At 44.0% G+C, this 26,453-nt stretch overlaps 1 protein-coding gene across 2 annotated transcripts in view; it reads right to left on the bottom strand.

The window, feature by feature from the left end:
- The window catches only part of LOC124711154, a 145,465-nt gene that overhangs the window by 49,755 nt on the left and 69,257 nt on the right, over nt 1-26,453 (bottom strand). For both annotated transcript variants that reach the window (XM_047241060.1, XM_047241059.1), the window contains exon 2: nt 11,564-11,731. In XM_047241060.1, the coding sequence (XP_047097016.1) occupies nt 11,564-11,731 (168 nt within the window). The remainder of the gene's footprint in view (nt 1-11,563; nt 11,732-26,453) is intronic.

The following is a 26,453-nucleotide window of genomic DNA, read 5'->3' on the forward strand; positions in this document are numbered from 1 at the left end:
AAATATAATGTTAATGTTAAAGTGCAGTACCACCACACTCTCAAAGATTGCATTTACTGTATGTTCCCTCAAACGCCTCCATTTTCCTTCATTTATTTATTTCTGTTCATCTTATTGATATTGCTTAAGTTCCTTGTGTATCCTGTAGTTACATTGATAATTGTTTCTTCTTTTAATTGGCCTGTGAATCACTCTCCGTGTTTTACAACTCCTGATGTAGCCTTATCAAGTACCAATTTTGTTTTATTTTATTAGTTATGTTTATTAATAGAAACTGTTATGCAGGCATGTTGTTCCTACTGTGTGTTAAAGTTTTTCCTGTCTACTCCATTTTCATTTATTTACTCTTCAATTTTTTACTTCTTCATTGCATTACCACCACACTGCCAAAGATGTTACTTACTGTATGTTTCTGCTTCAGTCCTTACGTATTACTTCTCTTCCAATGTTGTTTGCAAACATAGTAACTTCTTTGGTGACAAAGTAAATGTCTGAAGATGGCCTTTTAAGCTGAAAACCGGTTAACACAATTAAAGTAATATTGTAGAACAAAAGCAAACTGGTGCTTTTCATTTATTGTAGACTGTAGAACTGCACATTCAGAATCCGGCGGTGCTGCTACGGCTCTGCAAGAGGACATAAAACTACGAGAGCGCCTCCAAATAACAGGTACAAAGAATTCCTACGCTGCGGCTCACCATGTCAGTTCAAGGATGGACTGGCTTAATTATCGCAAAACTCGGGTGGGAAAGCATGGTCAGTTAGACTGTTTGCCCCTTGTATCACCATCTACAGGCTCAATGGCTAAACTGATCCGTTTCTGGAGGTTTAGTGCGAGTGGAGAGTTCTTGCAACCGCTTTCCAGGTCTCCACAGTACTCGCCAACGATGGTCAGCATAGGCAGTGCAGAAGGACGATTCATCGCTGAAAATAATGCGAAACCATTCATCAGGAATCCATGCCTCCCGGTCACGACACTACACCAAATGCAGCCGTTTGTGTTGTGATGCTAACGGCAGGCTACATACGGTAATTCCCGAGTCCGGCTGCTGCTGGTCTCTGACCACACAGAATGTCGCAAGGAGTCCACGTCCTGTTCTCGGACGGCAGGCGTAGATGCTGTGTGCACAATACTGCGATCCTCCGTTGTGGTGGTCAGAAGTGGCCAACTGAAACCCTGACAAGGAGTATATCTGGCGTCACGTTCCCGTGCACTCCAACATCAGACCTCTGTCACATCCGGATGCCCCACATACCTGGGTACTGCGCTATTGGACCAATCGGCCAAATAGAGAGCCTACTTGGGGCTCCTTGCAAACTCCGTCAAATCCTGATAACGCTGTCTCACGTAAGTATGTGGCACCTCCCTCTCCATCGCAGTATCACACAACTGGGAGCTGTTCACACCACTTGCGGTCCCTATCAAGCACGGTAAAAACGCTGAACACAAACAACACAAACTCCCTCCGTTGCCGCTCTTCCTGTGACAGACAATTGCAGATCTTAATCACTTACATAATCGTCGATGGTCTGTATGTATAACGAACTACACTACTAGCCATTAAAATTGCTACCCAAGGAGAAATGCATATGATAAACGGGTATTCATTGGACAAATATATTATATTAGAACTGACATGTGAGTACATTTTCACGCACTTTGGGTGCATGGATCCTGAGAAATCAGTACCCAGAACAACCACCTCTGGCCGTAATAACGGCCTTGATACGCTTGGGCATTGAGTCAAACAGACCTTGGATGGAGTGTACAGGTACAGCTGCCAATGCAGCTTCATCACGATACCACAGCTCATCAAGAGTAGTGACCGGCGTATTGTGACGAGCCAGTTGCTCGGCCACCATTGACCAGACGTTTACAGTTGGTGAGAGATCTGGAGAATGTGCTAGCCAGGGTAGCAGTCGAACATTTTCTGTATACAGAAAGTCCCGTACAGGACCTGCAACATGCGGTCGTGCATTATCCTGCGGAAATGTAGGGTTTAGCAGGGATCGAATGAAGGGTAGAGCCACGGGTCGTAACACATCTGAAATGTAACGTCCACTGTTCAAAGCGCCGTCGATGCGAACAAGAGGTGACCGAGACGTGTAACCAAAGGCACACCATACCATTATGCCGGGTAATACGTCAGTACGGTGATGACGAACACACGCTTCCAATGTGCGCTCACCGCGATGTCACCAAACACGGATGCGACCATCATCGTGCTGTAAACAGAACCTGGATTTATTCGAAAAAATGACGTTTGCCAGGTTCATCGTTGAGTACACCATCGCAGGCGCTCCTGTCTGTGATGCAGCGTCAACGGTAACCGCAGCCATAGTCTCAGACCTGATAGTCCATGCTGCTGCAAACGTCGTCGAACTGTTCGTGCAGATGGTTGTTGTCTCGCAAACGTCCCCATCTGTTGACTCAGAGATCGAGACGAGGCTGCACGATCCGTCACAGCCATGCGGATAAGATGCCTGTCATCTCGACTGCTAGTGATACGAGGCCGTTGGGATCCAGCACGGCGTTCTCCTGAACCCAGCTATTCCATATTTTGCCAACTGTCATTGAATTTTGACCAACGCGAGCAGCAATGTCGCGATACGATAAACCGCAATCGTGATAGGCTACAATCCGATCTTTATCAAAATCGGAAACGTGATGGTACGCATTTCTCCTCCTTACACGAGGCATCACAACAACGTTTCACCAGGCAACGCCGGTGAATTGCTGTTTGTGTATGAGAAATCGGTTGGAAACTTGCCTCATCTCAGCACGCTGTAGGTGTCACCACCGGCGCCAACCTTGTGTGAACGCTCTGAAAAGCTAATCATTTGCATATCACAGCATCTTCTTCCTGTTCGTTAAATTTCGCATCTTTAGCACGTCATCTTCGTGGTGTAGCAGTTTTAACGGCCAGTAGTATACATTGACACCCGACTTTGTCTTCTGGGTGTTTCAATTTTTTTGTCAGGTGATGTATTTTGAGTCAGTAGTAAGGAGAGACATGCAATAGGACGAACACGAAAAATCTGTTATAGAGTAGACGCATCGAAGACAGATTTGTTAGAAGTGTTGTGAGAAAGTCGGTGCATCATTAAATGGCATCACAAATGAAGACGCTAGTGCGACCTACTCTACAATACTGCTCCAGCACTTAGGGGTTGAGGGTTGTTTGGGGAAGGAGACCAGACAGCGAGGTCATCGGTCTCATCGTATTAGGGAAGGGAGGGGGAAGGAAGTCGGCCGTGCCCTTTCAGAGGAACCATCCCAGCATTGGCCTGGAGTGATTTAGGGAAATCACGGAAAACCTAAAACAGGATGGCCGGACGTGGGATTGAACCGTCGTCCTCCCGAATGCGAGTCTAGCACTTGGAGTAGTCTGCTTACCAAGTGGGTTTACCAGGAGACATAGAACCATGTCAGGCACGCGCTGCTAGCACCGTAACAATTCATTGTAACCAAAACGGAAGTGTGAAACTGATGTTAAGCAACCTTGACAGGGAATCGTTTGAAGTAAGACGGCGTTGTTCTGGAGAAACCCTGATAAGAAAATTTAGAAAACAGGTATTCGGAAAAGACAGTGTGGCAGTTCTACTATCTCCATTGTATATTTCAGTGGGGTCATAGTATAAAGTACAAAAGATTAGGGCACATAACGAGTCATTGTTCAGAACCTGTAAGAGATTTCATTCCAGCATATGTATAACATATGAAGACATGCAGATCGAAGAGGTTGACAGTGTCAAATTTGTGGGATTACAACTCGATAATAAATTCAATTGGGAAGGGCATACCACAGAATTGCTTAAGCGCCTAAACAAGTCTGTATTTGCAGTGAGAATGATGTCAGGTGTAGGAGACATAAATAGAAAAAAACTTGCATACTTTGCTTACTTTCATTCTATTATGCATACGGGATCATATTTTGGGGTAACTCATCAAACCTAGCAAATGTTTTTAGGGTGCAAAAACATATGATACGAAAAGCGTGTGGCGTAAATTCAAGAACATCATGTAAAAATCTGTTCAGGGAACTTTTTAATCTAAGCACTGCTTCTCAGTATATTTATTCCTTAATGAAATTTGTTGCATGTAATATACCTCTATTTCCCACCAATAGCTCAATATATCGTATCAATACTAGGAATAAGAACAAACTGCTTAAAGACCTAAAATCACTTACCTTGGTCCGAAAAGGGGTCCAATATTCGGGAACACACATTTTCGATAAATCGGCAGAGACCACTAAAAACTTGGTTTCAGATAGAGCACGGTTTAAACAGAGTCTGAAAGACTTTGATAGACAACTCCTTCTACTCTATAGATGAATATCTTAGCAGAGAGTGTTAGGCGAGCTTAAGTAAAAATGTCTGTTATATTTCAGTTTTGACAGCACTATGCATAACCGTCAAGATTAGGTATTTTGAATATGATAAATTTATTAATAGTGCATAACAATATTTCATTCTGATAGCGTGTTACTTCTGTAAGTATTAGCTGTTCTGGTTTACTGCATTGTATTCACGTAGTTTGACAATCTCCTGACAAATGATCGAGGTAATAAATATTATATTCAAATGTTTTACGTTTTTTATGTTATACTTTCTGACATGTTCCACACCACGAGAATCATCTAATTTTTTGGATATGGAACGAAACCTGAACCTAATCGAATCTAATCCAATCTAATATGAACAATTATTTTCTTCTTGCCATAAAATCGAATGCAACAGGGGAGTAATTCTAAAATATCGAAACGATGCACCTCACACAGCTGCTTACAGAACTTACATGTTGCAAGTGGGAGGAAAATTACACGCGCGTCACGCAATGCTGTAGGCACTTGTTCAGTAACAGTGCAGAAGAACGTGACTCGAGTGTAAGCTGCCGCTTTTACAGTCAACAATCCATCTATTACAGTCTTCTATGGATCGAAGCGAGTTACAGAATTCCTGTCCGTCTGAAAGAGAAGCTGCAACTCGAGTGCCAATAATATGTATGACACGCGTAACAGTTTTAATGTGTTTAATAAGATTTTAGAGCCTGTAACGAAGATACTCGAAGAATTAAAGATGTGGTGTTACAGAAAGATGCTGTGAATTACGCGCGCAGATAAGGACAGTCTTTGTAAAATCAGCGAGGAAACGAATATACAGAAGACAGAAGACGGAAGAAGAAGAGATAGGGCGATAGGATCCCTCGAGAAATCAGGAAAAACCTTCCTTCGTGCTAGACGAAGCCCAGAGTACAAAAATTATAGTGTAAAATACAGATTATAATACACAGAAATAATAATTGAGGGCGCTGGGTATAGGTATACGAGTTACTCTCCGATGAAGAGGATGACGCAAGAAAGAGAATCGTGACGGGGCGCATCAAGTCAATCGAAGAGTCATGATCCAGAATAAAAGATAAATACTGTAATGTGACTTCAGGAACAGATGCTCAGCTCAGATTTCAGTCACTGGTAAAGAGCAGCGCCCAGCTGTCAAGTATTTGCACGGTATTTGAACACTGTACAAAAACTGAAATGCAGGAAATGAAAAAAATTGCACATCTTAATGATGCCAAACAGTTACATTTTAGTATTCGGTAAAGAATGACCAACAGGTAAGAGAAGGCAGATGATAATCATCATTTCAAAATCGGTAGTGACTAAGGAATCTAGAAATATACTACAACCTCTTGTGCACCGCTCCTGTAGGGACTGAGAAGACAATACTACGCCAACTGCAGTGAGCACAGAAGCATTTAAGCAGACATTATTCCCACGATCCTTGTGCGATTGAAAGGGAAGAAAAGCTAACAAATTACACAGTGGGAAAGCACCCCCTGTGGTTTGCAGAGCACTGATGTAGGTATAGATGCGGAACAGTTTTTGCAATGTGGCAAAACCATGCAGTTAACAGCCAGCCCCAGGTCATCAAAATTAGGAGGTTATAATAAAGCATATTAACACTTGTAACAAACGATATCACAATATTCAGAAAAAGGGCGCAACAACTTCAATAAGTGCCATAGGTGACATATGGTAACATTTCTAGCCTCAGTTGTCCTCTGTCATAGTTTGGCGGTATTTTTCCGACAGTAGTATCATTTATACATACCTGTGTTGCTGAGGCGGCATTTGCTATAGATCTGTAGCTGGAATGAATAAACAGCCACTGAAAAAATGCAATCCAGAAGTAAAGAGTAGCAATAATGTAGGGTCCATATAATGCAAGACTACAGAATTACTACTGTTTGTGTTTTCAAATGAAATAAATAAATACCTAGTGAGGATGCTGAGGACATGGTTGTATATTCTTGATTTTACAGTCTGCCTGTTATCTGAAGAGCGAGAAGGCGAGTCCCCTGTCTCTTCCACACTTCGTCACATGGAGTAATTACAGGCTGTTGTATAACATTACTAGCTGACAAACTCTGTACTGACCGGGTATTCATTTTGCCAGTTTCTATTAGAACCGAAAACAAAAAAAATGCACTTTGTTTGTAGCGGAATATCGAAAAAAATTTATTTCATGTATTCGTGAACACACCTTTGAAATTATGAAACAGTTGTACAAAGAAATGGTATAATGAACAAATGTATACGTACAGTACCCAAATTAAGAAATATCATCCTGGACAGTTTCTGTATGTTGGGTGCATCTGCTTCGAGTGTCTACAACGTCATTTTGTAAACGTCTCTACCGTAATGCATCTTCGTAGCTCTATATGTGGCTATTGTTTATCCGTACTGCCATTTGCGCTGCGTGGGAGTGTCTTAGTATTAAAGAATAAATGTGTTAGAACTTCATATATGAGGCGGTTTTTTTTCAGGTATCTCAATGTTTATGACGTAATATCTCCTGATCTGAATGTCACACGATGATATAATTTTGTAGGTGCATTTAGCGCCATATGTGGATACTGCCTGCGAAATTTATTGCAAATACAGGGCTATTACAAATGATTGAAGCGATTTCATAAATTCACTGTAGCTCCATTCATTGACATATGGTCACGACACACTACAGATACGTAGAAAAACTTATAAAGTTTTGTTCGGCTGAAGCCGCACTTCAGGCTTCTGCCGCCAGAGCGCTCGAGAGCGCAGTGAGACAAAATGGCGACAGGAGCCGAGAAAGCGTATTTCGTGCTTGAAATGCACTCACATCAGTCAGTCATAACAGTGCAACGACACTTCAGGACGAAGTTCAACAAAGATCCACTAACTGCTAACTCCATTCGGCGATGGCATGCGCAGTTTAAAGCTCCTGGATGCCTCTGTAAGGGGAAATCAACGGGTCGGCCTGCAGTGAGCGAAGAAACGGTTGAACGCGTGCGGGCGAGTTTCACGCGTAGCCCGCGGAAGTCGACGAATAAAGCAAGCAGGGAGCTAAACGTACCACAGCCGACGGTTTGGAAAATCTTACGGAAAAGGCTAAAGCAGAAGCCTTACCGTTTGCAATTGTTACAAGCCCTGACACCCGATGACAAAGTCAAATGCTTTGAATTTTCGGCGCGGTTGCAACAGCTCATGGAAGAGGATGCATTCGGTGGGAAACTTGTTTTCAGTGATGAAGCAACATTTTTTCTTAATGGTGAAGTGAACAGACACAATGTGCGAATCTGGGCGGCAGAGAATCCTCATGTATTCATGCAGCAAATTCGCAATTCACCAAAAGTTAACGTGTTTTGTGCAATCTCACGGTTTAAAGTTTACGGCCCCTTTTTCTTCTGCGAAAAAAAACGTTACAGGACACGTGTATCTGGAAATGCTGGAAAATTGGCTCATGCCACAACTGGAGACCGACAGCGCCTACTTCATCTTTCAACAGGATGGTGCTCCACCGCACTTCCATCATGATGTTCGGCATTTCTTAAACAGGAGATTGGAAAATCGATGGATCGGTCGTGGTGGAGATCATGATCAGCAATTCATGTCATGGCCTCCACGCTCTCCCGACTTAACCCCATGCGACCTCTTTCTGTGGGGTTATGTGAAAGATTCAGTGTTTAAACCTCCTCTACCACGAAACGTGCCAGAACTGCTAGCTCGCATCAACAATGCTTTCGAACTCATTGATGGGGACATGCTGCGCCGAGAGTGGGAGGAACTTGATTATCGGCTTGATGTCTGCCGAATCACTAAAGGGGCACATACCGAACATTTGTGAACGCCTAAAAAAACTTTTTGAGTTTTTGTATGTGTGTGCAAAGCATTATGAAAATATCTCAAATAATAAAGTTATTGTAGAGCTCTGAAATCGCTTCAATCATTTGTAATAACCCTGTATATTTAGTTGTACAGGAGTAATACACTCAAACGTCAGGCATGATGCATTGTTTATCACGTCGTATCTCCTGATGTATGTGTTACCATGGTATACCTCTGTAGGTGCTTTCAGCTTCCTATGTGGATATTGCATGCGAAAAATATTTAGAATACAGTCAATAGCACAAAAGTAATACATTTAAACGTCATACATTGTTACGGCAGCTTCCCATGCCTCTCATTGTGTTTATGTTGACATATCTCCTGAAATATGAAAGGTAATTGGGTGTTACCCCCACAGCAATTGTTGCCTGACATTGGGGCACGTGTATACCAAGTTTGGTTGAAATCGGCAGACCGTCCAGTGGTTTCTGACGCGATGTGAAATAAACACACGCACACACACACACACACACACACACACACACACACACACACACACACACATACGAGGGTTATTCGGAAAGTAAGGAACGATCGGTCGTGAAATGGAAACCACAGTAAAAATCCGATGAAGTTTTGCACAGGTGTATTCGTCAGTGTCTCTACTATGCCCGTCGATCTCGTTACGTCGTTCTCTTTAGTTCTGAGCACACAGGGAGTACATAAAGATACCTAGAACGTTAGTGTCTCCAGCCAAGTACGACGGCCTGGTCAGAAATTTCGCCTGAAGCTATGCAGCCAACATTACATAACTGTTGTCCATTTTCTTCTTCAACACAATTCTCAGCCGCGTTTTGCAGGGACATTGAAGATGCTCCTGCTTCGTTTTCAATTGCAGATGTTTGATTACCCACAATACAGCCCGTAATTGTCTCCCTCTGAGTTTCATCTCTGCTCACATGAACCGCTGGCTATGAAGACAACATTTTGGCACAGAAAACGAGCTGTAGGCCAGCTTAGAGAATGGGCGGAAAGCACTGGAGGCTGCCTTCTATAACGAGGGTATTGGAAAGTAGATACAACGCTACCACAAACGTCTAAGTCGGATAGGCGACTATGGAGATACGCAGCTGGAAGTTGTAGCTAACTGTTGCAAATAAAACAGTTTTGATTTTTCACTGTGGTTTCCATTTCGCGACCTATCGTTCCTTAATTTCCGAAAAGCCCTAGTACGTACATACATACATTTTTATAATATGTATGGATAACAGCCCTTCCACTGAGCACCTTTTAAATCAATGATGATGCATTGCTCAGATACATGAAAGGGTGTTAGGGTATTTATTATTTGTCATTAAGGGTAATAACAATATACGAGTTACGGAAATTAGCAACTGTTATAACCACCTCAAGAAATGTACAGAATCTACAGAAATCAGCAAATGCAGCAACGTGTTGCAAGACAGAAACCTGATAATTGGTGCAGCTGTTCTGCAAATTTAGTGTTCTTCTCGGAGAGGCCATCTCCCCCACCTCGAGCACTACTCGCGCATCAGTTTACAAACAGACTATACTTGGTTGGCAAATAAATGAACATGGAACAGTACCTGGAGCTGGTCATCGTATTTCAAGCAAGTACGGCTACAGAGCCTTAAAGTTCCATGACTTTTTGGGAGTTTGGTATATGAACATACCTTGGTACACTACTGGCCATTAAAATTGCTACACTACGAAGATGATGTGCTACAGATGCGAAATTTAACCGACACGAAGAAGATGCTGTGATATGCAAATGATTAGCTTTTCAGAGCATTCACACAGGGCTGGCGCCGGTGGCGACACCTACAACGTGCTGACATGAGGAAAGTTTCCAACCGATTTCTCATACACGAACTGCAGTTGACCAGCATTACCTGGTGAAACATTGTTGTGATGCCTCGTGTAAGGAGGAGAAATGCGTACCATCACGTTTCCGACTTTGATAAAGGTCGGATTGTAGCCTTCTGCGATTGCGGTTTATCGTATCGGGTTGGTCGAGATCTGATGACTGTTAGCAGAATATGTAATCGGTGGGTTCAGGAGGGTAATTCGGAACGCAGTGCTGGATCCCAACGGCCTCATGTCACTAGCAGTCAAAATGACAGGCATCTTATCCGCATGGCTGTAACGGATCGTGCAGCCACGTCTCGATCCCTGAGTCAACAGATGGGGACGTTTGTAAGACAACAACCATCTGCACGAACAGTTCGACGACGTTTGCAGCAGCATGGACTATCAGCTCGGAGACCATGGCTGCGGTTACCGTTGACGCTGCATCACAGACAGGAGCGCCTGCGATGGCGTACTCAACGAAGAACCTGGGTGAACGAATAGCGAAACGTCATTTTTTCGGATGAATCCAGGTTCTGTTTACAGTATCATGGCTGGCCGGTGTGGCCGTGCGGTTCTAGGCGCTTCAGTCCGGAACCGCGTGACCGCTACGGTCGCAGGTTTGAATCCTGCCTGGGGCATGGATGTGTGTGATGTCCTTAGGTTAGTTATGTTAAAGTAGTTCTAAGTTCTACGGGACTGATGACCACAGATGTTAAGTCCCATAGCGCTCAAAGCCATTTGAACCATTTTTTTGAACAGCATCATGATGGTCGCATCCGTGTTTGGCGACATCACGGTGAACGCACATTGGATGCGTGTATTCGTCATCGCCATACTGGCGTATCACGCTGCGTGTAGGGTGCCATTGGTTACACGTCTCGGTCACCTCTTGTTCGCATTGACGGCACTTCGAACAGTGGACGTTCCATTGAACTGTGTTACGACCCGTGGCTCTACCCTTCATTCGATCCCTGCAAGACCCTACATTTCAGCTGGATAATACACGAACTCATGTTGCTGGTCCTGTACGGGCGTTTCTGGATACAGAAAATGTTCGACTGCTGCCCTGGCCAGCACATTCTCCAGATCTCTCCCGAATTGAAAACATCTGCTCAATGGTGGCCGAGCAACTGGCTCGTCACAATACGCCAGTCACTACTCTTGATGAACTGTGGTATCGTGTTGAAGCTGCATGAGCAGCTGTACCTGTACACGCCATCCGAGCTCTGTTTGACTCAATGCCCAGGCGTATCAAGGCCGTTATTACGGTCAGAGGTGGTTGTTCTGGGTACCGATTTCTCAGGATCTATGCACCCAAATTGCGTGAAAATGTAATCACATGTCAGTTCTAGTATAATCTATGTGTCCAATGAATACCCGTTTATCATCTGCATTTCTTCTTTGTGTAGCAATTTTAATGGCGAATAGTGTATATGAATATAGGACTGCAACATTTAATGACATCCACCATTAGTTGATTTTTTTTTTTTTTTTCCGTATTAACCCTCGAGTACGGCCCCCCTGGACCGCCACCTCACCTGCTGTTGGCTGTCGCCTGGTTGCGTGCTGCCTCTGATGAGCGACACAGCCTCAGGCTGGGGGCCGTATAGCTGTGGGCTGACTGCACTGGGAGCGGCTCGCACCAGCTGCAGGGGGTACGGTAGGTCGAACTGCGCATGCGCCCCAGCAACTGCCAGCATCACCACCTTTAGCAATAAGAATACGCAAGTAAATAAATTAATTAAAATAAATAAATTGTAAATATATACATGATACAGAAACACAAAATACTACCAGTACACAGGGCGAATCACCTGAAGTTTGCACAGCAAATATTGCTGAAATTGGAAAGAGCTATCGTTATGTGGTTTTCATAGAATGGATTGGCAGTCAGAGGTTTGCATTGTTATCCAAAAAACTTATTGGAATAATACTTAGAAAGTCTATTTTTTGTGCAAACATTTACTTTTCTAAGAGAAACAATGCCTATTGACATTAACAGACTTAAAGTTGGGTAAAGTAGGATGTCAGTTGCGTTTCTTGCAGAAGTCTAGTGTAGTTGCTTATGAGATATCGTATTCTGAAAAGTTCCCACACTGACACTTCTACAATACATGTGGTAGGACACACTATAGACCAACACAAGTGCATACACTAGGTTCGTGGATTCTGACCAGTAACGAGAAAATTGACCGTCGCACGTCGTTTTCAAAATGACTGCCGGACACGTCAATACGAGCTTCCACTCTGGTGTGGAACGACTGCTGCACATCTGCTAGCATTTCAGTGGATAAGCTGCTGTAATATGTCGTTGCATACACTATCTGACCAAAAATATCCGGGCACCCACAAAAACGTATGTTTTTCATATTAGGTGCATTGTGCTGCCACCTACTGCCAAGTCTCCACATCAGCGACCTCAGTAGTCATTAGACATCGTCAGAGAGCAGAATGGGGCGCTCCGCAGAACTTACGGAGTTCGAACGTGGTCAGATGATTGGGTGTCACCTCTGTCATACGTCTGTACGCGAGTTTTCCACGCTCCTAAACATCCCTAGGTCCACTGTTTCCGATGTGACAGTGACGTGGAAATGTGAAGGAACGCGTACAGCAGAAAATCGTACAGGTCGACCTCGTCTGTTGACTGATAGAGACCGACGACAGTTGAAGAAGGTCGTAATGTGTAATAGGCAGACATCTATACAGACCATCACACAGGAATTTCAAACTGCATCAGGACCCACTGCAAGTACTATGACAGTTAGGCGGGAGGTGAGAAAACTTGGATTTCATGATCGAGCTGCTGCTCGTAAGCCACCCGTCACACCAGTAAACGCCAAACGACGCCTCGTTTAGTGAAAGGAGCGTAAACATTGGACGATTGAACAGTGGAAAAACGTTGTGTCGAGTGACGAATCACGGTGCACAATGTGGCGATCCCATGGCAGGGTGTGGGTATGGCGAATGCCCGGTGAACGTCATCTGCCAGCGTGTGTAGCGCCAACAGTAAAATTCGGAAGCGGTGGTGTTATGGTACGGTCGTGTTTTTCATGGAGGGGGCTTGTACGCTTTGTTGTTTTGCATGGCATTATCGTAGCACAGGCCTACACTGATGTTCTAAGCACTTTCTTGCTTGCCACTGTTGAAGAGCAATTCGGGGATGGCGATTGCATCTTTCAACACGATCGAGCACCTGTTCATAATGGACGGCCTGTGTCGGAGTGGTTACACGACAATAACATCCCTGTAATGGACTGGCCTGCACAAAGTCCTACCTGAATCCTACAGAACACCTTTGGGATGTTTTGTAACGCCGACTTCGTGCCAGGCCTCACCGACCGACAGCGATACCTATCGCCAGCGCAGCACTCCATGAAGAATGGGCTGCCATTCTCCAAGAAACCTTCCAGCACCTGACTGAACGAATACCTTTGAAAGTGGAAGCTGTCATCAAGGCTAAGTGTGGGCCATCATCATATTGAATTCCAGCATTACCGATGGAGGTAGCCACGAACTTGTAAGTCATTTTCAGCCAGGTGTCCGGATACTTTTAATCACATAGTGGATCTTCGGGTGTAGTTGATATGTCCTTGTAGGCAACGTCTTTGAGCTTTCCCCACAGTAAAAGTCTAAAGGCGTCAAATACACGGAATGGACCGATCGAGGTACAGGCCCTCTACATCCAATCCAACGATTTGGAAACGGTTCGTCATGACACGCTGTAGTACTTCGTGTGCTGTGGGCTGGTCACCCAACATTCTGGTACAACAGATTCCTCCTAATCTGCAGAGAAACGTCTTCTGGCATCCGTGGAAGATGGTCTGATAGCAGGCTGCGATTCCTGTGCGTGTTCAGTGTTCCGTCTAAGAATAACGGGCATATAAGCTGATGTTTCTCTGCCCCATACCACACGTTTACACTCGATGGGCGCTGACGTTCCACTTGATGAAGCCTACGGGCATTGTCAAGAGATCGATATTGCTTCTTCCAGCGGTTTACCTGGCTGTGATTGATAAATGTGGCTTCATCACTAAACAAGGAAGATAATACATCAAGAGTGCCGTGTCTTAATTCTAATGTATAGAAGTAACACGCTTCTCATAATCGTTTCCACGCAGCTGTTGATGGAGACAGATTTGAAAATAATGGAACCTATGTCGATGGAGAATACGTAGGACATTTTCATGACACAGGCCATTTCTTCTTGCGATTGTGCGGGAGCTAACGTGCGGATCAACTGCAACAGCAGCAAGAACATTAATTTCTCCCACTCAATCGCCTCTTGTTTTCTTCTGTTACGTTGTCTAGATGTTACACTACCACTGTTACGTAGCTCGTTGAAGAAGTTGATAAATAAGTGCCGAGATGGTTGACGACTGTTGGGATATCTTGCCGCATACACTGTACAAGAATCAACTGCATTCCTTCTACGCTCTCCATACACCATGAGCATGTCGGCTTTTTTCGCATTGGTAAATCCCATGGCTAGAGGACAAATGTAAGGATGTAGAGGCTTATCTCATTAGGGATAAGATAGATACTGCCTACAGGAAAATTAGAGAGACCTTTGGAGAAAAGAGAACCACTTGTATGAATATCAAGACCTCAGATGGAAACCCAGTTCTAAGCAAAGAAGGGAAAGTAGAAACGTGGAAGGAGTATGTAGAGGGTCTATACAAGGGCGATGTACTTGAGGACAATATTATGGAAATGGAAGAGGAGGTAGATGAAGATGAAATGGGAGATACGATATTGTGTGAAGAGTTTGACAGAGCACTGAAAGACCTGAGTCGAAACAAGGACGCGGGAGTAGACAACATTCCATTAGAACTACTGACGGTCTTCGGAGAGCCAGTCCTCACAAAACTCTACCATCTGGTGAGCAAGATGTATGAGACAGGCTAAATACCCTCACACTTCAAGAACAATATAATAATTCCAATCCTAAAGAAAGCAGGTGTTGACAGATGCGAAAATTACCGAACTATCAGTTTAATAAGTCACGGTTGCAAAATACTAAAGCGAATTCTTTACAGACGAATGGAAAAACTAGTAGAAGCCGACCTTGGGGAAGATCAGTTTGGATTCCTTAGAAATATTGGAACACGTGAGGCAATACTGACCCTACGACTTACCTTAGAAGCTAGATTAAGAAAAGGCAAACCTACGTTTCTAGCATTTGTAGACTTAGACAAAGTTTTTGACAATGTTGACTGGAATATTCTCTTTCGAATTCTGAAGGTGACAGGGGTAAAATACGGGGAGCGAAAGGCTATTTACAATTTGTACAGAAACCAAATGACAGTTATAAGAGTCGAGGGACACGAAAGGGAAGCAGTGGTTGGGAAAGGAATGAGACAGGGTTGTAGCCTCTCCTAGATGCTATTCAATCTGTATATTGAGGAAGCATTGAAGGAAACAAAAGAAAAATTCGCAGTAGGTATTAAAATCCATAGAGAAGAAATAAAAACTTTGAGGTTCGCCGATGACATTGTAATTCTGTCAGAGACAGCAAAGGACTTGGAAGAGCAGTTGAACGGAATGGACATGGTCTTGAAAGAAGGATATAAGATGAACATCAACAAAAGCAAAACGAAGATAATGGAATGTAGTCGAATTAAGTCGGGTGATGCTGAAGGACTTAGATTAGGAAATGAGACACTTAAAGTAGTAAAAGAGTTTTGCTATTTGGGGAGCAAAATAACTGATGATGCTCGAAGTAGAGAAGATGTAAAATGTAGACTGGCAATGGTAAGGAAAGCGTTTCTGAAGAAGAGGAATTTGTTAACATCGAGTATAGATTTAAGTGTCAGGAAGTCGTTTCTGAAAGTATCTGTATGGAGTGTAGCCATGTGAAATATGGACGATAAATAGTTTGGACAAGAAGAGAATAGAAGCTTTCGAAATGTGGTGCTACAGAAGAATGCTCAAGATTAGATGGGTAGATCACATAACTAATGAGGAGCTACTGAATATGATTGGGGAGAAGAGAAGTTGGTGGCACAACTTGACTAGAAGAAGGGATCGGTTGGTAGGACATGTTCTGAGGCATCAAGGGATCACCAATTTAGTATTGGAGGGCAGCGTGGAGGGTAAAAATCTTAGAGGGAGACCAAGATATGAATACACTAAGCAGATTCAGAAGGATGTAGGCTGCAGTAGGTACTGGGAGATGAAGGAGCTTGCACAGGATAGAGTAGCATGGAGAGCTGCATCAAACCAGTCTCAGGACTGAAGACCACAACAACAACAAACAACAAATGCCATCATCCACTGACGAACTACTATTTGGACTGTCACACCATAACTGACTAACAAGTCTCGGTGCATTCAAGGAAGACACAGTCACATTGTTAGCAAACATAACAACACAGTACCTGGCGACTACGTAGGTTGAATGGCACAAACAAGTGTCGGTGTGCGAAACTTTTATAAATACGACATCTGGCACTAGAATCGTGCAAAAAACCCCAATGAAATTCTAACTTATCCTACTTTTAGTTGTTCCATTAGGCGTTGTTCCATTTAAAAAGTTTGTATTTGCACAAAAAATACACTTTAGAACAATTATTACAATCTGTTTATTGGCTAACAGTACGAGCCCCTGAGTGCCAATCCACTCTGTGAAAACCGCACATCAATAGCACTTTCCACCTCTGCAATATTTGCAGTGCAATTTTTGGGTGATTCACCCGCTGTAGCCTTATGACATAGTTTGTACTGCTTCGGCAATTACTTCAATTTTCTTGAGACTGAGAAACTTATGTCCACAAATGAGCATGGGTTAGTTCGTGCGAAACTCAGATTGCCGTTTTCTGACGTGGTATACTTGGAACTATGGATTAAGGGCAACAGGCAGATGTCATGGTTATTGATTTCCGAAATACGTTTGACACGGTTCCCCATTGCAGGCTGTTAACGAAAGTACGAGCCTATGGAATAAGTTCACAGACATTTGAGTGTCTCTAAGGCTTTTTAAATTATAGAAAACAGTACGCTGTCCTCGACAGCGAGTGTTCAGCAGAGACGAGGGTATTGTCAGAATTGCTCAGGAAAGTGTGATAGGACACTGTTGTTCTCTATATACGTGAATGATTTGGCGGACAGGGTGGGTAGCAATATGCCGTTGTATGCTGATGATGCTGCGGTGTACGGTGGGGCATCGAATTTGAGTTACAAGGCGACTTAGACAAAATTTCTAATTGGTGTGATGAATGACATTTAGCCCTAAATGTGGAAAAATGTAAGTTAATGAGGGCGACTAGTAAGAACAACCCTGAAACTTCCTAGCAGATTATAACTGTTTGCCGGACCGAGACTCGAACTCGGGACCCTTGCCTTTCGCGGGCAAGTGCTCTATCATCTGAGCTACCCAAGCACGACTCACGCCCCGTCTTCACAGCTTTACTTCTGCCAGTATCTCGTCTCCTACCTTCCAAACTTTCCAGAAGCTCTCCTGCGAACATTACAGAACTAGCACTCCTGAAAGAAAGGATATTGCGGAGACATGGCTTAGCCACAGCCTGGGGGATGTTTCCAGAATAAGATTCCAGGTTTGCAGGAGAGCTTCAGGAAAGCTTAGAAGGTAAGAGACGAGATACTGGCAGAAGTAAAGCTGTGAGGAAAGGACGTGAGTCGTGATTGGGTAGCTCAGTTGGTAGAGCACTTGCTCGCAAAAGGCAAAAGTCCCGAGTTCGAGTTTCGGTCCGGCACACAGTTTTAATCTGCCAGGAAGTTTCATATCAGCGCACATTCCGCTGCAGAGTGAAAATCTCATTCAAGAACAAACCTCTGGTATACAGTATTACTAATGTGCTGCTTGACAAAATCACGTCGTTTAAATATCTGGGCCTAACGTTGCAAAGCGATATGAAATGGAACGAACATGTGACAACTGTCGTACGGAAGGCGAATGGTCGACTTCCGTTTATTAGGAGAATTTTAAGAAAGAGTGGTTCACCTTTAAAGGAGACCACAAATAGGACGCTGGTGTGACCTATTCTTGAGTATTGCTCCATTGTTTGGGACCCGTACCAGGTCGGACTGATGGAAGACGTCGAATCAATACAGAGGTGGGTTGCTGGATTTGTTACCAGTAGGTTCGAACAACACTCAATTGTTACGAAGATGCTTCGGGAACTCAAATAGGAATCGCGGGAAGGGAAAATTGGAAATTTGTGGTAAGGTCTTATGGGACCAAACTGCTGAGGTCATCGGTCCATAAGCTTACACACTACTTAATCTAACTTAAACTAACCTACGTTATCGGCAACACACACGTCCATGCCCGAGGGAGGACTCGAACCTCCGACGGGGGGAGCCGCACGGACCGTGACAAGGCGCCCCAGACCGCGCGGCTACCCCGTACGGCGATGGAGGGAAGCCGATGTTCTTTTCGAGAAACACTACTGAGAAAATGTAGAGGACCGGCAATAGAAGCTGGCTGCAGAATGATTCTACTGCCCCCAAGATACACAGGGCGCAAGGACCACGAAGATAAGATACGAGAAATTACGAGGATATACAGAATAAATTCCGCTAATATGTTGTTGTTGTTGTGGTCCTCAGTCCTGAGACTGGTTTGATGCAGCTCTCCATGCTACACTATCCTGTGCAAGCTTCTTCATCTCCCAGTACTTACTGCAAACTACATCCTTCTGAATCTGCTTAGTGTATTCATCTCTTGATCTCCCTCTACGATTTTTACCCTCCACGCTGCCCTCCAAAAGTAAATTTGTGATCCCTTGATGCCTCAGAATATGTCCTACCAACCGATCCCTTCTACTAGTCAAGTTGTGCCACTAACTCCTCCCCAATCCTATTCAATACCTCCTCATTAGTTATGCGACCTACCCATCTAATCTTGAGCATTCTTCTGTAGCACCACATTTCGAAAGCTTCTATTCTCTTCTTGTCCAAACTATTTATCGTCCATATTTCACTTCCATACATGGCTACACTCCATAAAAATACACTCCTGGAAATTGAAATAAGAACACCGTGAATTCATTGTCCCAGGAAGGGGACACTTTATTGACACATTCCTGGGGTCAGATACATCACATGATCACACTGACAGAACCACAGGCACATAGACACAGGCAACAGAGCATGCACAATGTCGGCACTAGTACAGTGTACATCCACCTTTCGCAGCAATCCAGGCTGCTATTCTCCCATGGAGACGATCGTAGAGATGCTGGATGTAGTTCTGTGGAACGGCTTGCCATGCCATTTCCACCTGGCGCCTCAGTTGGACCAGCGTTCGTGCTGGACGTGCAGACCGCGTGAGACGACGCTTCATCCAGTCCCAAACATGCTCAATGGTGGACAGATCCGGAGATCTTGCTGGCCAGGGTAGTTGACTTACACCTTCTAGAGCACGTTGGGTGGCACGGGATACATGTGGACGTGCATTGTCCTGTTGGAACAGCAAGTTCCCTTGCCGGTCTAGGAATGGTAGAACGATGGGTTCGATGACGGTTTGGATGTACCGTGCACTATTCAGTGTCCCCTCGACGATCACCAGTGGTGTACGGGCAGTGTAGGAGATCGCTCCCCACACCATAATGCCGGGTGTTGGCCCTGTATGCCTCGGTCGTATGCAGTCCTGATTGTGGCGCTCACCTGCACGGCGCCAAACACGCATACGACCATCATTGGCACCAAGGCAGAAGCGACTCTCATCGCTGAAGACGACACGTCTCCATTCGTCCCTCCATTCACGCCTGTCGCGACACCACTGGAGGCGGGCTGCACGATGTTGGGGCGTGAGCGGAAGACGGCCTAACGGTGTGCGGGACCGTAGCCCAGCTTCATGGAGACGGTTGCGAATGGTCCTCGCCGATACCCCAGGAGCAACAGTGTCCCTAATTTGCTGGGAAGTGGCGGTGCGGTCCCCTACGGCACTGCGTAGGATCCTACGGTCTTGGCGTGCATCCGTGCGTCGCTGCGGTCCGGTCCCAGGTCGACGGGCACGTGCACCTTCCGCCGACCACTGGCGACAACATCGATGTACTGTGGAGACCTCACGCCCCACGTGTTGAGCAATTCGGCGGTACGTCCACCCGGCCTCCCGCATGCCCACTATACGCCCTCGCTCAAAGTCCGTCAACTGCACATACGGTTCACGTCCACGCTGTCGCGGCATGCTACCAGTGTTAAAGACTGCGATGGAGCTCCGTATGCCACGGCAAACTGGCTGACACTGACGGCGGCGGTGCACAAATGCTGCGCAGCTAGCGCCATTCGACGGCCAACACCGCGGTTCCTGGTGTGTCCGCTGTGCCGTGCGTGTGATCATTGCTTGTACAGCCCTCTCGCAGTGTCCGGAGCAAGTATGGTGGTTCTGACACACCGGTGTCAATGTGTTCTTTTTTCCATTTCCAGGAGTGTACTTTCAGAAACGACTTCCTCACACTTAAATCGATACTCGATGTTAACAAATTCCTCTTCTTCAGAAACGCTTTCCTTGCCATTGCCAGTCTACATTTTATATCCTCTCTGCTTCAACCATCATGAGTTAGTTTGCTCCCCAAACGGCAAAACTCCTTTACTACTTTAAATGTCTCATTTCATAATCTAACTCCCTCAGCGTCACCCGATTTAATTCGACTACATTCCATTATCCTCGTTTTGCTTTTGTTGATGTTCATCTTATATCCTCCTTTCAAACACTGTCCATTCCGTTCAACTGCTCTTCCAAGTCCTTTGCTGTCTCTCACAGAATTACAATGTTATCGGCGAACCTCAAAGTTTTTATTTCTTCTCCATGGATTTTAATGCCTACTCCGAACTTTTGTTTCCTTTACTTCTTGCTCAATATACAGATTGAATAACATCGGGGAGAGGCTACAACCCTGTCTCACTCCCTTCCCAACCGCTGCTTCCCTTTCATGTCCCTCGACTCTTATAACTGACATCTAGAAAATTGTAGCGAAATACAGGAAGACCTGCAGAAGATCGGCAACCCATCCAGGAATTGGCATTTGACCCTCAACATAAACAAATGTTATGTATTTGACACATGTAAGGTGAAAGAACGCCTATTTCTTGATTACGCGAGTGTCGAAAAATCGCTGGAAACAAACATTCATCAGATATCTGAAAGCATCCTTAAAGAACAATTTAGAGTGGATCAGCCACATAAAAATAATCGTAGAAAAGACAGATGCCAGGCTGAGATTCATTGGAACGAAACTGAAGAGCTATAGCCCACCGTGGTGGTAGGTGGTAATCTAAAAACTACTCATTCGACCGATACTTGACATTGCTTCTTAGTCAGGCACTCTAACCCGGTAGAATTGATAGCAGAAACAAACACGATCACATCACATAAATATTCACCCTACTCAAGAGGCAGCCGCTGGAAGACGGACATCGCGCATCCAGATATGGTTTACTTGTAAAATTGCACTAGAGTACATTGCTACGATAATCAACCAATACATTGTTTACTGTTAAATATACCTTGCGAAAATACCTTTAAGAGGAAATTAGAAAGATTCCAGCTCATACGGACGCTTAACAGCAGTCCTTCCAGTGAACCATTCGCGACTGGAACAGGAAACATGGGGTGTGACACGGAGTGCGCTTCGCTATGCACCTGTGCGCCTAGGCAAGACAGACGTGCAACCACACAGCGCAGTAAGTAGGTGTGGTTGCCTTCCAATCAGGCGCTGAGTCCGTGCCAAGGAAGGCCTTGAAACTGGAATTTTTCCATACACGGTTTGACGAAGTTCGTGGAGTCTAGCAATAAATGCCCCAATGTACGTAGCGATTATGATTGACGATAAATGTATCTAGAAAATCAGATATTTTATGAATGTGAAATGGTCAGCAGCACAAGATCACGAGGTGTGAGTGAAATTCTGAGCACAAATAAATGGGGAAAAGTGTACGAAACAGGGCGTAAAAGCGTCAAGTGGAATTTACTAAGCTATGATAAAGTGGAAATTAACTATTACCAAACAACGAAAATTGACAATCGCACCAAACCCGTAAAAACATCACAACACCAAATGGAGTTAAAGACGCCACACACACTCATATTTAAAGTGAGATTTAGCATTTGAGAACCATTCAGAACTCCATAACTTTCCACTTGCAGCACCTTAGAACAGTAAATTAGTAATAAACTTGCATAAATCAGTTCGTAACAGTGGTTTGGCAGCAACTTCTGGTCGATAATGTTTATGGAGCAGCTGAACTTTTCGCTGGTATCACGCATTTAGATACTTGGTAGATGAGCAGCCTATACCATCCATTTTGGTGGAAGGCGTACCAACGGACGACATAGATCACGTTTTTGTTGGATTGGACGTGTATTACTAACAAGTAAGTAGTGATAGTGTGAGGTGGTCCGAAAAGAAATTGACACTATTTTTGAGTATGATATCTGTATTGTGGATCTGCTGAATATGCATGTTTGTAGAACATGTTCAGGGCATAAATCACTCGAAAAAATTACAGCGCCTCTACTACCCTCAGGAAACACTCAATATCCTATTTAGTAGTAAACATGTGTTCTTGTCTTTTTGCCCTTAAAGATCAGTTCACCCTGGGCTACCATCCATTAACAATGGATTCGCTGGACACAGAGCTCAAGTTGGGATAGGGCAATGATAGGAAAGAGAATCAGCTTTGTTGATTTCAAACGACGCATCCCAGCATTTGACCTAATCGATTTAGAAGAACCAGGCAAGAGCTAAACACGAATGGCAGTGCAAAGAACTGCATCTCGTTATCGTAAATGCTAGTCCAGTGCATTAACCAGTGCATCATCTAACTCAGACGATTGCAGATGTATCAAACTGCATAAAAAGCTAGTATCAAACATTGGTACGTACCAATACAGTATATGTTAGCAGAGATCTTGTCAGTTAATTTCTATTTCGATTCTCTGCTCTACTGTTTGTATTTATTGAGTCAGCACGTATTTTCTCAATGAGACTTGCTTCCCTCTTCGGGTTATTGCTGATGAATTATGGGCTGGTACGACGTTTCGTTCTATTATCGATACCCCAACACCCAGGCGGCACCTCAACAGTAACCTGAAGATGGCAGCAAGAGTCTTTGCTTGAAATTCATGTTGAAAGAACTTGTCACGCTGGTAGAACACAATAGAATACTCAAAATTATTACAGAAATCTACTGCAACAATTTTATTTGAAGTTAAAAAATTTATTAAACTAATCAAAATCGGAAGAGTCATTGTTTTCATTATTTTATGTGATGGTACTCTGGAGTCCAATCTTCTACAGAAATCTTTGACACAGGCTTACGACTGGCAGAGGATGGGTTTCCAAGAAAACAATTGTGACATATCCCGTTGCTCCCTTCTTCTCCACCAGCAGTGTGTTCCAACGTAGACTGCTAAAAAAAACGACGGCACCTGCATATATATGAGGTTTATCTGGGCTAAGATTCAAGGCGAAAAGGGAATGAAAGAATACGGCTTATGACACTAATATAAAGATTTTAATGTGATACAAAGAAAAAGTATCCACAATAAAGGCAGTCTGTTCGATAGTGTATATCTTTGTACGCCTGTGAAATCAAAATTGCTGATGGGTACTATTCAGTAGCATGTTGATCCACCTCGTGCTTGTGCCCTCTTTATCATACTGTTCAGTTACTCCTCGAGCCCTCTTGATTTCATTCATTTACTATATGTAGAGGTTTCCTGCGACGAATAACTGCTAGTCTAAACCGAATGCAAGCATATCTGGATCTTTACATCAGACATAGCAGGACTTTCTATTCCGTTGATTATTGACTCCTGGAGTAAACTGATCACGATGTTGGTGCAATATTTCGTTTCAGTATCGTCTTTAAAGACGAACCAACAGCTGTGGGGCTAGACAACAGGATCCTGTTCGGATATTGCACAACTCTCGTATTATACTCGATAGCGATCATGGGTGTTGACATCTGTTACATGACTCCGGCCTAAACATAACTCACCCACCTACCTGCAGAGGCTGTGTTCTACTTGCTAAGAACTCTCATTTGTACTTGTGCACCTCTAAACTCTTCTAAGACGATTATCTGGCGCGAGACAAGTCCTGCACACATCGACGAAAAGAATTCAACACCATCGATCCAAAGTTAACAGCAGGTAGAGTTGTAAAACTACCGTAGGTTCAAAAAAATGGCTCTGAGCACTATGGGACTTAACATCTGTGGTCATCAGTCCCCTAGAACTTAGAACTACTTAAACCTAACTAACCTAAGGACATCACACACACCCATGCCCGAGGCAGGATTCGAACCTGCAACCGTAGCAGTCGCGCGGTTCCGGACTGAGCGCCTAGAACCGCATGACCACCGCGGCCGGCTACCGTAGTTTACCTTAGACTACCATAAGTAAGTGTAGACTACGGTAGTTTAACTAGTAGCTTTGGTCAGTTAAGGCCATACCCGCATTATCCTTACGTTAAGTCTGTTGCATACCTATCGGGGGTTATTTCATAACTATCGCCTATTTGCGATCACTGTTAGTAGATTCCCCCAAGAACCAGAAGCGGTAAACTGTCTAGAAACTGAGTGAGGTCTTATAAAGGGCAGCGTAACCTACGAAATATTTTTGTTCTATATAGTTATTCTTCTGTCTCTTACTTAAAAACAAGCAATATTTACAGCAAAATTGAAGTTGTCAATGTTTAATTCTGGGTTTATTCGAAAACTGTTGATTTGTAACTTGAAGCAGAGGCATTTTGTAGTAAAAATAAAGAAACCAATACAGATTTATCATATAGCGCTAGAAAACGCAATTTCCTCTAAAAAAAGTAAAATAAAAAAACTCAAAACGGAAATGTATCAAATATCGCCTCAATATTTGAAGGAACTTTCATAAAACATGTTTCTATTATTGATAAATAACTTTCCCATTTATCAATAATAACAGGAAACTCTTGTCTTGTATCACAGTATATACGTTTGTGCATATGAACTGCACATACATCAAACGTACTTGCTTTGGCTACATAAAAGCGCAGAGATTAGGCGATCAGCTAATTTTTATTATTTATAAAATGGGATTTATATTCTGAAGGATATGAAATATACGATGGACTAACACTGAATGATGTGCAGTTGTAATTATGTGTGAAACAAACAACCCAATAAACAAAAAACGAAAAGAAATCGTCGGCTCCCACTTTCACTCTTACAGATCCATTTACGTTTCTTTTCCTATCAATGTCACCAAATTACCGGTAATCCTCCTGCCATTTACTACATGATTTATGTAGTGTGCCGAAACTGCCGAACCGTAGTATTTGTAGAGCGCAATTTCTAACAACTGGTGTTCCCTTGTCCACCTTTTACGGGCACAACGGAGCTGGGAAACTTGTACTGTCGCTCTCAATGGACACGTAGAGACGAAAATGATTACGTTGTGTCAGTTATGCACTGTCTGGAACGAAAAATCCCTCCTAATTGCCTCGAGAAATGCAGCACAGGGTCCTGTTGCACTCTCCTGGTCGTACCTATGAGCCATGATTTGTGGGCAGCGATCATCAGCTGCTGTTGTTGACAACCAGCGACCATTATGAGGAAGATCTTCAATGTTTTGTGCCTCATGGTGGCGGCTGGTGCCTCTGTGGTGTTCGAAGATTCGACGCGCATCTTCCCGTGCTGACGACAGTTCTTGTCGTAAAGTGACATTTCGTGCAAAGCCCAAGTTTGAAATGAAACATCGGCTCGTGTTGACAGACTGGAGACATAGCTTGCTCTACTGAACCCGGTATAATAAGCTCGTAAGATGCTCCCGGAAGCGGACATCGAAAAAGCTTTCGATCGTTTTTGGCACAACGGCCTTATACGCAAACTAAGCGAAGCTGGTTTCCCGGACGGACTCATACACTCATAACTATCGAACATATATTTCTACACTGACGTGCAGGGCAAACAACGACACAACACGGTATCCAAGCTGTAGTGCCCCAGGGAAGCATCCTAGGGCCCATCTTGTTCAACCAGTACATTACCGACTTCCCAGCAACACAAAACTCGACGTTAGCCATCTACGCGGATGACACAGCCATCCTTGCGCAAAATTGGAAACCGTCGAACATTAATTCACGAATACAGGCGACACTCAGAACTGCCGAGCCTTGGTTGGGACGATGGCGTATTAAAGTAAACGTCGACAAGTGCGAAGCAGTTCTGTTTACACGCAGACCGAAACTACAGAGCAAACATCAACACAGTAGACAGATAACACTATATACACGCCCAATACGTTTCCGAAAGAAAGTCAGATATCTCGGTGCCTGGTTGAACCGGAAACTTACATGGGGGGACCACATCGAAGACGTTACCAACAGAGCGCACGCGAGGCTGAAACAACTCTACCGGATGCTCAACAGGGAAAGCACACTGAATAGGAGGGTGTCGAGGTCCATTTACACGACACTGATTAGA

This window comes from Schistocerca piceifrons, chromosome 8, assembly GCF_021461385.2.
Source record: "Schistocerca piceifrons isolate TAMUIC-IGC-003096 chromosome 8, iqSchPice1.1, whole genome shotgun sequence".
In the NCBI taxonomy this organism is placed as follows: domain Eukaryota; kingdom Metazoa; phylum Arthropoda; class Insecta; order Orthoptera; family Acrididae; genus Schistocerca; species Schistocerca piceifrons.